Source organism: Physella acuta, unplaced genomic scaffold, assembly GCF_028476545.2.
Source record: "Physella acuta isolate Inbredline_101_S28 unplaced genomic scaffold, ASM2847654v3 ptg000308l, whole genome shotgun sequence".
Lineage (NCBI taxonomy): Eukaryota > Metazoa > Mollusca > Gastropoda > Physidae > Physella > Physella acuta.
In genome coordinates this window covers 1,445,401-1,457,937 of record NW_026731827.1, presented here as the reverse complement: position 1 = coordinate 1,457,937, position 12,537 = coordinate 1,445,401, and the positions used below count along the sequence as shown (strand labels likewise).

Genomic DNA, 12,537 nt, shown 5'->3' with positions numbered 1-12,537 from the left:
AAAATTTTTGTTTGATTTGTTAACTTTCAACATAAATGTGTTCTTATTTTTTTTTTGTTTTTTTTTTTAGATATTTACTAATTTTTGTTTTAGATATTAACTGACTTTTTTTTTTTTTAGATATTTACTGATTTTTTTAGATAAATAAAATAATATTTTTCTTTCTTGCAGGCATAAGCTGTCCACAGAAAGCACAGGGCTCAATAAAATTCGATGGCTGTACCCAATTGTTGGTATTGCCGAAAGTTCACAAAACAAAGACAGCCATTCAGCTCAGATAATGAGCCAGGCCAGGGACCAGGTTGAACAGAGGCTGGAAGTGACACTGTCAGGGGTGTCGCCTGGTAGCACGTCTGGCCCCGTACTGACCCTGAGAGCCAAGACACCCAAGGACAAAAAACCTCAGATCCCATCTGGTGTGGTAGTAGGCAATAGTAAGTTGCCCAAATAGTATGTCATGTTGCCCAAATAGTATGTCATATTGCCCAAATAGTATGTCATGTTGCCCAAATAGTATGTCATATGTCATGTTGCCCAAATAGTATGTCATGTTGCCCAAATAGTATGTCATATTGCCCAAATAGTATGTCATGTTGCCCAAATAGTATGTCATATGTCATGTTGCCCAAATAGTATGTCGTATGTCATGTTGTCCAAAATGTGTGTCATGTTTAAAGTTGACCAAGTACTGTGTCAAATTAAGTTATTTCAGAAATTTAAATCAATTTTTTAAAATGCAAATTGTAGTAAAAATGCTAAATCATTACATATTATTTATTTTCTGTTAAGTAAATTATTTTCTATATTGGTCCATGACTCTGAAGCATTTTAGAACTTCCCAATTAGTGTCTAGTAAAATGTAGTTGGCTCTTAATATTTCACAAATTCATTGTATATTGACATCATTTGGTGAGCAACTTCATCTATTTATAGCATGGTTATAAACTTTTGTTTGGGTAGTTCTCTTGCGAAGGAAATTTAAATGTTCTTATGTATAAAATGTATGAACGCAATAAACATAGTATTATAAATAGTTCTTTTATAAGAAAAGCACTCACCGGTACTTTTATTCCAGGGTTTTACAAACACTTTATATAACTAAATGATTTAAAATTTATATAACATGTAAAAGAGATGTCATATTTTTTATCATTTATCTTTATTCACAATACTAGTTATTAATAAATGAATTTAATAACATTATTGACTCAGTTTTATTAACATTCTTAATTTACAATTTTTAATTTTTAAATAATATATTTTTTCACTTGAAAAAGGAATTTGATCATTTAACTGAAAAAAGTTTTTTAACAAAAATGTGGTTTTATCTTTCTGTTTATTTTGTTCTATTTGTTCAATATTTTAAGTAACTTTTCTTGTTAAATTTATTTTCAAGTATTATTTTACTGAATGAATAAAGGTCAATTTGTAAAACCAATTTAAAAAATAATTGAAAAAAAAAAATAGGCTACGTTGTTTCTTTAACGAACATTTAAAATTTTCTAGCCATGGCCACAGCCGAAGAGTTCAGTTATGAGCTTATATATCCTAACAAAGAAGCAAGAGATGCCTTGACAGGGGCTGTCAAACTGGAATTTACCAGGCATTACAGAGATCCAAGCACTGGGCTTGTTGTTCTTATTTTTAACATGAGGTTCCTCCCCACCAGGATAATGGAGTAAGTTGATACATTTTTTTTGAACTTATTATTAGTTTTTATCAATTTAAAAGGTACAATTTTAATAATCCTTCAATCAAGCTTTTTTATTAATCTAATATAGAGAAATCTATATGGCTAGGAAATTTCTTTGCATAGATTTTTTTAAAATTCCAATTTTAATATTTTTAAAATGTATGTCTGTTAAAAAATATACAAAATATTAATCAATTTTTTTTTTAAATGTATAATTTTATATTAGATAATTTTTACAAGTTCTGGACTATTTTAAGTTGATACAATTATTTGGTTGAACTTCTGCTTAAAAACAAATGCCAGAAGTTAAATTTGTGTTTTTAAGTTACCAAGTGGAGCTTCACATCAAGGCAGCAACAGGAGGTTTGTGGAGGTTCCCACTCAGGTTTACAGCCACTGATCCACCTGTTGATGACAACATTTTAATCAAAGCTACAGGACTGAGCAAACTCTCCAGTGTTGGCTTCAGACTGACATCACAACAAAAGTACGTTCACATTTTTACAGCACAAGAAAAAATGTTAATCTGTTTTCTTAATTAATTTTAGCATTTAAATATCAAAATTAAATATAGTACTTTTCTTTTAGTGCAAGAATATCATATGCTACAATATCATTAGTTATCTAATCCAACAGTAATCACATTTTTCACTGGAATTGAATTTTACCACAAAATGGCATCCTAAAGATGTTAGCCATTTTATAATTATCAAACAATTGATATGAGTTTCCAGAAAACCAACTTTATTTAATTCTGTTTATTTGTATTTCTAAAAACCCAGCTTTATTTAAATATATTTATAATTCTAGAAACCCTGCTCCATTTAAATCTATTTGTATTTCAGAAACCCTGCTCCATTTAAATCTATTTATTTGTATTTCAGAAACCCTGCTCCATTTAGAGCATATTTTGAGAATGGAAGTGACCCAGAGTTTACTGTACATCCAGAATCAGGGGAGTTAATGCCAGTTAACACTGGAGGAACGCTTTTGGTGATTGACTTCCTGCCTCAGCTTTATGGCAAACTTTATCATGCCAAACTGATTGTCCAGGTAACAGTTAAAACACTTATCACAGTTTGAATCAACTGTTTATGAATGCAGGTTGTAAGGATTTAGTAATGATTATGTAAGCTTACAGTTGAAGTTGAGATTTTTGTTAAAAGGATCAGGTTTTAGCTGGACAAGAAACAAGTGATACATTTTTTTTATTTAAACACAAAAATAAATAGCTAAGGGTTGAGCAGTTGTGTACATAACTGCTAACCTCACAGACTTAAGTTTGGTTATGGGCTCAAGTCTTTATGGTATCCCTGTCCCACCCATCACAGACATGGGTTAGACAATCTAAAGGCAGCTGGGTATAGTACTGACCACACAATCTCTTCATTATGAGGTGATGGACATAGGTAAACGCTACTTCATCAAAATTAAAATAATTAACTTTAAATGATAGTACTGACCACATAATCTCTTCATTATGAGGTGATGGACATAGGTAAACGCTACTTCATCAAAATTAAAATAATTAACTTTAAACAATAGTACTGACCACACAATCTCTTCCATAATGCGATGATAGAAATAGGAAAACACAACTTTATTAAAATGATTAATTTTAACCTGGACTGTCAATGACCATTAATTAAAAAAAATTGATTTGAGCAGACTGAGGACATGCAGTGGAGCTATAACATCAAAGGAGACTTGCCAGAGTACCACCCCCCTCGGGGGATCTCTGCCCCACCCATAGCTGGACCTCATGCTGTCATTAAGAAGCAACGAGCCAAGAAAAACTACATTCGAGAAAATTTGAAACTTATCGCAACAGCCGTGTCCTCACCCATTAAAGGTGCATCTTTAATAAAGGCTGACTATGCACATATGGCACAACATAAATCAATGGAAGTGGATACATAAATACCTTCTTTTTTTTACAAATGTGTGTTAAATATTTATTTTATCATTTAATATGGCACAGAAGTCTCTTTTTTTTTAAAATTAGTAAGCCTAAAATATTTTCATTTACTAAAACTATTGATAACCCTTTCATCTTTTTAACATTTTTGTTAGCCATGAGATTTCATTCATGAATAATACCAATAGTTCATAAATCATGTGGACTTACAGTTGTGTAACGACTATTTTTAAAACATTTTACATTAAGACTGCTGATTTATATTGACTTTTATACAACCAGTATTGGTAGTTTCTAATAAAAAAGCATTATATCTATTTTATAGAAATCATACATTATAACAATTATTTATGTGTTGTATTTTAAAAACATGTATACAGTTTGTTTTACTGAATTTTCCATTACTCATCTGCAGTATTTGTGAACATACATTATTTTACTATATACAATATATTTTACAATTCTAATATTTCCTGCACTACTGTGATAAATTGTACCTGTCCAAGAGTCAAACTCAGTGGTATTGGCTCTTTGATGAGCAAATGTGATGTTTAATATCTTTAGATACCGCTCAAGTGTGAATTGAGCTTGAATTATTTTCACAACAGTCCAGCAACTTTCTAAACCTTACTTGAAACACAGTGCTATCAAGTATTTCAATTTAGAAATTTCATTCTGAAAATATTGTTAAAAGTTTTGGTCAAGATGTTTTAAAATTTAGATGTTTTAAATAGCGAGTACTGCAGTTGCCAGATATTTTTTAAATGTTAAATTATTTTAATTTTCAAGTCACTTAATTAAGTTTTGTTTTTTAAACTTATTTACTTGAAATTATCAAGTAAAGAATTGAGTTTTTAAGCTATGATTTCAAACAAATATTATAGGCTGTATACTACTGTTTTGTTATGTAAATTTAAGTATGAATTTAAATGATTGTAAATAACTCATACTAATATGCTCTAAAATTAATTTTTGGTGCATTTTAAATTTTTTGTTACATATATTTACTGTGATGAATCATTCCATTAAAAGACTGTTTGCTAGTGGAAATAATGAAATAAAAATATTTATTTTTAAATTGTCTGTTGCTTTTTACAGACAGCCACAACCATAATTGTATAAATATTCAAGTCATTAATTTTTAGAAATGTAATTGAATGTTAACAATTTTTAAGTTTAGATCACTTTAGCTGTAAACATCAAAGTAAATGGGGGGAACAAAATCCTCCACAAAGCATTTTGTGAAACTAACTTCAAATACAATAGCAGAACATTGTGGTTTAAAAGATGAAATTTAGAAATAAATGTTATAGATTCAAATGCTAGTGATGTAAAATGTTAAAAGTGCTTGGGATATTGAATGCAAACTAGTTTTCTAGATGTCAAAGTACAGTGCTGGAGATTGGTCTACTATATGAAGAGTGTGACTTGACTTTTGATGAAAACTGACCAACACTGACTTAAACTTTTAACGAACAAACTAAAACTGGTAAAAATCATGTACAAAGATTTTTAAAAAATTGAATAACAAATGTAAATTTTATGTTGATTATTCAAATATTTTATTACTTTGGAGTACAGAAATAAAAGAATAGTCATAATAATTTGTTTTTACTTTTTTTTGTTGTATCACAGAATCAAGTGGTTTAGCAAAAATTACAAAAGCTGTCTTGGATAATAACAGCCATTTTATAAGCTGTTTTTTAATATACCAGTTCTACCGCTAAGGGCTTTAACAAAGGGAATCCAAATGAACCGGATCCATGATTTTATTAATACTTTACAATGACAAATATTCTAAGGACTGTGGGAGTGATCTAACATCCACAAATCCAATACAAATTGGATGCACTTACCTAAATTTGGGGACTGGTAGCCAATTAATTAAAATTCTAATCAAGGTCAAACAAGAAATGGGATTGAATGGTTTGACAGTTGTGGTTTCCTTAAAAATATTTTTATTTATTTAAAAAGATCAACTGATCAAACGCCAGACAATTTCTTCTCCTCTGCAATGACGGCTTCAACACCTCTGCGCATTTCTTGAATAGCCTGGATTTCTGTCAAACCTAATCTCCTCTTGTTGGAAATATCATAGACTCCACCAACAGATTCTGTGTGCTCACCATGGATACCTGCAAAGAAAAGAGAAAACCAATCCATCTTTTAAATAGTTTAAAATACTTTTCTATATTCAATGGTTAATTCTTTATAGTTATAGTGTCTTTAAATTAAAACAAAAACATGAAAAAAAATACATTATTAATAGTAAATTCTTCATTTGCATTGGAACTCTGATTATAGAGTAACAAGAATACTTGCTGACCTCTGGCCTGAATGTTGTATTTGTCACAGAAAGCCTTAAAGTCAGGTGTGGCTGACAGCTTTGGGATCTTGATGTGCACTGAAGCGCGGAGAGTTGTTCCTAAGTTTGATGGGCAGAAAGTCAAATAGCCAAGACCTTCACGTTTAGCAAATGAGAGACCACTGCTCTCTAGGGCTTTGACAGCCTGAAATGGAGGAATGTTTCCACATATTATTTTCTGAGTTAATTATTATTTTTGTGTTTTAAGTAAGTTTTTTTTTTTTAAATTTATATAAAATAAAAAGAACAAATATAATTATAGATTCTTTAAAAACTGTAGTAAATATATTTACACAAGGGGAATGACATATATAAATGTATCTGCTATAATAAACCAAGTCCGATAACCATACCTTAACTAATCTAACGTAGACTTCCCGCAGGTTACCTCCCTTCTGCATGGAGATGAACCTGAGGTGATCCTCCTCATTGACCCAGACCAAGAAAGTCTTGTTGTCGTTGAAGAAGATACCACGGCCAGCGGGCCAGTCGTTGTAACCACCAGCTGATCTCAAAAATCTGAACATTCAAAAAGTATTCTTAAAGGCAATGAAATGATGTTTTTTAAGGCTCGTAAATACACAAACATAGATGTTAAATTTACGTGTTGTATATTTTCAAGAAAACTTTTTCATAATTAAACTTATCTGACCTGTCACTGTCGTTGAAGAGGAAATGATCGTCAGTCAATTTTTTCTGGGTTTCCTTGGTCATGCCAGTCAGAGGGTAGTATGTGCCCTTGAGCTCACCGTCCAGTTTGTTAAGGGCTTCAACTGACCTCTTCTCCATCTCTAAACGGTCCTTTAGGAAAGGTGTGAAGGTATCGTTTTTGTGGCCGTTCTAACAGTAATTAAGTTTTGTGGCAATGGGGGCAATGTATGATGTCTGGGGTGTTGAGACGATGGGGGCAATAGAGTTTAGTGTGAAGTTTGGGGCTATGAGACAATTAGGGCAATAGGGTTTAGTATGCTGTCTGGCGACTAACGAATGTTTACCTCGAGCTTGAGTACTGGGGGGAATCCAAAACTGTCATGGCTGCGGCCAACACGGACACGAGTGGACACGATCAAGTTGCCGGATGGGTCAAGGTCACCGAAGTCAAGCTTGTCAACATCACCAAAGTCTGGCTTGGGGTGTTTGAGTTCAGACACCTTGTGGTAGTCCTTGATGACGCCGTTCAGAAGTGGAGCAAATGTCGTGTAGGCGTCGGGGTCAGAGGCGTAGACACCAACACCGCTGTCTAGGTTCTCACATCCTGTTGATACAGGAAACAAAGATTGTCCATCTATCCGCTGAACTCTCGCGAGAGCCACACGCACGTTAGAGATCTCAGCGGGAACTACTGATCGGGGGTTAAAGCTAATATTTTTAGTAGTAGACCATAATGTGGCGTCGACATTTTCAAGTATGCTGGGAATACGAAAAGTGTGAAGTACCAATGTTTTTTTTAAATGGACGGGGTGGTCGAGTGGTAGATCGGTAACACGACTGTCACCAGTTCGGATCTCGGACTTCCCTGAGTCCGTCCAGCACTGATGGGTACCCGATTCAAGTTTGGGAAAGTAAAAGCGGCTGGGCATAGTGCTTGACTACACCATCCTTTCATATGCTGTTGTCAAGAATGAGATAAAAATCTACTTAATATGTTCTAATTGTTTTTTTTTTATAACTATCGAATTTTAATAGTTATAATTAATAAAAAGTAGAAAATAAACCAAATATAAAATCCTTCTTCTTCTTCTTCTTCTTCGTTGTTAATTTTTAGTGTTGGAAGGGATCGAGCCTTATCTGCCAGATGGTTTGAAATCGAGATTTTTTTCGAATTTATCAACCATGAGCTTTTTGCCGACTCGAACACGCCTCCATCACAATTAAGGATACGTGTCAACTGGTTATAAGCCATTGAGGCCATTGACTCCGATTTCAGCCTGCTTTTCTTTTTGGATTTGCTTCCATAGCCTTTGTCCAACCAAGAACAAACTACATGGCGGCTGATGTTTGATTTTGGAGTTGTCTCTCCTAGAAGAGTGGCTGTCCCCAGCTAATGAGCCTCATCTGCCCGAGGGTTCGAACTCGAGACTTTTCGGTTTAGCAATACCGACTCGACCACGCCGACCCCTTAAAATCCTTATAATAATAATCTTGAAAGTGCACTAAAAACGTGCTTTTTAAAAGTACAGCACTGATTTATTATTAAATTTCAGTGCACTCAATAGAACTACATTGGTAAAGTTTTTTTTTAATTTTTTTTTTTAAAGTCACTACATTTTAGTCGGGTAGGCCTAGGTTTATTTGTTTCAGTGTACACATTCAAACGTTCCAATAACATGCAAACAGAAGAGTTGGTGACACTTAAAACTGCAACAGCCAACACACATCAGCCAGGAAGGAACGGTGATACACACACATAAAACGGTGATACACACACAACGGTGATACACAAACATACGACGGCGATACACAAACATACGACGGTGATACACAAACATACGACGGTGATACACAAACATACAACGGTGATACACACACATGCAAGGGTGATACACACACATACAACGGTGATACACACACACATACGACGGCGATACACAAACATACGACGGTGATACACAAACATACGACGGCGATACACAAACATACGACGGTGATACACAAACATACGACGGTGATACACAAACATACGACGGCGATACACAAACATACGACGGTGATACACACACATACGATGGTGATACACACTTCATACGACGGTGATAAGCTCAACTGACTAGTTGAGTTTTATACACAATGCACGTATCTACAACCAGCAAAGTGCTATCTAAGTTTTCTATAACATTATCATCATTTCCCTTCAGTGCCCAGGACACATGGGCCAATCTTTCTCTATACTGTATGAACGTGTGTCGTCAGCTAATCAAATGAAGCGTATTACATTCAACACATTGTAAAGGGCTGAACAGGGAAACCTGTAAGGTGTAGCATCAATTTATTCCCTACAGAAAATGTATCCTATCACACCGTTGTATTTCAATGATTTAACCAGACAAGACGGACAGAATTTATAGCTTGCATAAAATACAAGGGTGGATACGGTCCTAGTAACGATGCCATGTACAGTGCTGTGCTGTATGGAAAGCAGTGCCACAGCGCCCCCCCCCCCCCCCCCCCAAGGACATATGTAGCAATTGCGTACTAAACTTCCATGTCAGTTGCTTATATGCGAACAAAGACGGTGGATATGAGAAATGAGGAGAAATTGTGCTTGCTCAACATCGAGCTTAGAAGAACATAAGAGAATGATGAAACTGTGTTCCTAACTATAGGCTAAAATAAAGAGAACTGTTGAAAAATATTGCTGACATTGACAAGGGTCGTAAGTCTGTGGCCCGCGAAATAAGTTAGTAGTTGTCATACATGTGGCAGAAAATGACGAAAGGGAATAATATTAAATTAGAGAAAATCGTGTTACATCCTAATTTAAAATAGACAGTTGCGACAAATTATTATGGCCACGTTTAGAACCTTATCAATAGCTTGTGATGTATTCATTCGGCTCCAGGGTTTCTAAACACCATTGGGGAACACCAGTCCACCCGATAGAGTTATTACTTATCTCCCCTTCAGCTGTTGAATAATTAGTAGAAATAATTTTCATTATTTATATAAGACTAGCGTGCCCGTCCCCGCGCGTTGCCGCGGGGATAGAAGTAAGTAATATATAAGACGGGTTTCATCAATGCGTTACCAGTCCTATGGTCTTAGACGCGTGACCTTGTTTTCTAAAACTGAGTTATCTAAATGTAAACATTGCCTGAGCTCAGTAGCGTAGCGGGGGGGGGGGGGGGGGGGGGGGGGGGGGACATATGTCCCCGGGTGCCAAAATGTGTTGGAAAAATAAATTGAAAGGTTGAGGGGGGTCCAAATTGAAAGTTTGAGGGGGGGGGGTGCAAATCGAAAGTTTGAGGGGGGGTGCAAATCCAAATCTTGAGGGGGGGGGGGGTGCAAATCGAAAGTTTGAGGGGGGGGGGGTGCAAATCGAAATCTTGAGGGGGGGGGTGCAAATCGAAAGTTTGAGGGGGGGTGCAAATCGAAATCTTGAGGGGGGGGGGGGGTGCAAATCGAAAAGTTTGTCCCCGGGCGCCGGGAAGGGTCGCTACGCCTCTGCCTGAGCTTGGATCATAATTGTCGGGTCACGGGTTTACCTACACTACCGCGTGAAAACCTTAAATATACGTTAATCACTCAGCGAAATAATGAAGAATAAACACTTCGGTGACCACCCATGTGTCAAGGACGTAGAGGGGCGCTCTCGGGAGCCCCAGTTAAACTACCGCAGAGGTGCCGCGTACGGCCCCTGGCTACTTAAAACTAACATAGGCGCCATTGTGCTAATAGGAAACCCAGAGTGCCAAATAGAATCCTTTAGAATTTCTTTAACACGTAAAATAAACATTTGAGGTGTTTTAAACATCAGTGTGACTGATGCAATATGTTAGCGTTACTAATGGTTTATTATTAGATGCTCAATATCAATTTCTGATTGGATCCTCTAAACAATTGATGCTAATTTCATCATTCGTAAAATGACAAAACTGTTTGAATTTTTTTTACGAACAAAGAGAAACATCCCAGTTAATAATCTAACTTTGGTTAATGTTTCTGAATATTAAAATAAAACGTATTACATGGCCCTCAGCGGCGCATGTGAGCCTTTGGGGGCCGAAACTGAAATTTTTGTTCGCAGCCAAATCGCACCCTACCAGGGCGCCAGCGGACACGCCTGATTCAATATAGTGAGCGACTGTAACGCCCCATCTTATCCATTGTCTATCACACTGTTTAGGCCGAGCGTAGTCGCCATAGCGCTCACGGGAAAGACCAAGGCGTCGAATCGCATCCTGCCGGGGGCCGCCCATGCAAAATTATCCCCCCCCCCCCCCCCAGAAACCTTATCGGAGTATTCATCAACTCCCTAAAGTTTTATGGTTTCGGATAGACGGCGTCGAACCGCAATCGACTTTTGCGAAATTAAAAAAGATTTTTTTTACAGAAACCTCACCTGGAGTGTTTTAATCAACTCCCCAGACTTTGATGGCGATCGTATGAACGGTGTCAAAGCGCAATCGACTTTTAATTTTATATACAGTATATAGAGAAAAAAAATCGCGACCTACCGGGGCGCCACCCCAGCGAATTTGAAAAAAAAATGTTTCCGCAGAAACCTCACCAGGAATATTCTCAACTTCCCAAAGTTTCACGGCGATGCGATGAGAGGTGTAGTAATGCATAAAAGACACACACACACACGCACACATAGACATACATTGCTTTATATATATAAATTTAACATCAGCTATTTTCTCTAGGTCATTAGCATTAAACTTAAGGAAATTAGATCTATAAATTTGTCGAAGCAGTGTTAAAATATTGGACTGCAAACTACACAACCCACGGAAAGATAATGTGATGCAATAAAAGAATCCGTTCATAACTCATTTCACCAGCTTTTTTTTGTTGACCAGTTGAAGGATTTATTATTTTATGGCTAGCATCGTGCCAAGTCGTGTACACTTTCCACGAATCAAGGCATGGTATGCCCAGCTATGATTGGTTAACACAGGGATTTGGTTCACGAACCGAACTGAGGCGTTCAGGCAAGTAGATCTAGAGGTGCGCGCGACTATTCCAACAGGAAGTGGACTGAAGTTTTGAAGTATGTTACAAATGCATTAACGAGAAGAAGATTAAAAAAAAGACCAAATGCATAAACTATATTTAGATCTAACCATTTCTTTAGAGCGCCAACGGTCTAATTATTTTTAAAATTTGGCCTCTCCCCCACCCCACAATTTGGCACTTCAGCAACGTCTTAAATCATGTGTAGAACTAGAGAAACACTTTACATCTTCATTACAAACAACTGTTTGGCCTAGTTTGTGTTTGATGAAAGAATGACAGGATAAAACAAACATTACAACGGCACTTCAATGCTTAAGTTCAATCTGACGGCCCATGGGGCAAGTGGAGTAGAGTTTATCTGTTTCTATGACCTCGGCATATGAAGGGATATATGGTCAACACTATGCCCAGCCGCCTTTACTTTCCCGAACGTGAGTTAGGTACCCATCAGAGCAAGGTGGACAGGGTCAATCTCTTGACTTGAACCCGGATTCGAACTCCAGACTTTCTGGTTAGGAGTCTAGCGCTCCATTGCAAGGCCACGCCGTCTCATTAATTTACGTCTTTTCATTTAAAATCAGGTGTCTGTGCAACGATATTAATATCTGGATCTAGATATGTATAATGTAATAATCTAGATCTTGATTTAAGACAATGTTCAGCAACGAAACATTTTTTCTAGACAGATGTATCACTAGATCTAGGTACTAAGCCAGCGTTTTAATAAATACAATAATTGTTTCCATCTAGATCTAGATCTAGATTCTAGATCTAGATTCTAGATCTAGAATGCGTACGCACGAATGTCACAAGGCGGGGGAGAAAGTGCGGACCACATCGGGTGACGTTATTCAAGGGGTTGAAACCAAAACGGAAAAACAA

At 36.2% G+C, this 12,537-nt stretch overlaps 2 protein-coding genes across 3 annotated transcripts in view; one reads left to right on the top strand and one right to left on the bottom strand.

The window, feature by feature from the left end:
* Nucleotides 1-5,132, top strand: part of LOC131940125 (cilia- and flagella-associated protein 47) — a 40,780-nt gene extending 35,648 nt beyond the window's left edge. For both annotated transcript variants that reach the window (XM_059298703.1, XM_059298702.1), the window contains 5 exons: nt 172-434; nt 1,507-1,678; nt 2,019-2,180; nt 2,578-2,746; nt 3,362-5,132. In XM_059298703.1, coding sequence (XP_059154686.1) covers nt 172-434; nt 1,507-1,678; nt 2,019-2,180; nt 2,578-2,746; nt 3,362-3,613 — 1,018 coding nt within the window. In that variant the 3' untranslated portion in view covers nt 3,614-5,132. The remainder of the gene's footprint in view (nt 1-171; nt 435-1,506; nt 1,679-2,018; nt 2,181-2,577; nt 2,747-3,361) is intronic.
* Nucleotides 5,133-5,149: 17 nt separating this feature from the next.
* LOC131940120 (taurocyamine kinase) overlaps nt 5,150-12,537 on the bottom strand; it is a 41,476-nt gene continuing 34,088 nt past the window's right edge. The window contains exons 8-12 of the mRNA XM_059298698.1: nt 6,972-7,231; nt 6,629-6,777; nt 6,330-6,495; nt 5,938-6,121; nt 5,150-5,746 (exon numbers count right to left, since the gene is read on the bottom strand). Coding sequence (XP_059154681.1) covers nt 5,595-5,746; nt 5,938-6,121; nt 6,330-6,495; nt 6,629-6,777; nt 6,972-7,231 — 911 coding nt within the window. The 3' untranslated portion in view covers nt 5,150-5,594. The remainder of the gene's footprint in view (nt 5,747-5,937; nt 6,122-6,329; nt 6,496-6,628; nt 6,778-6,971; nt 7,232-12,537) is intronic.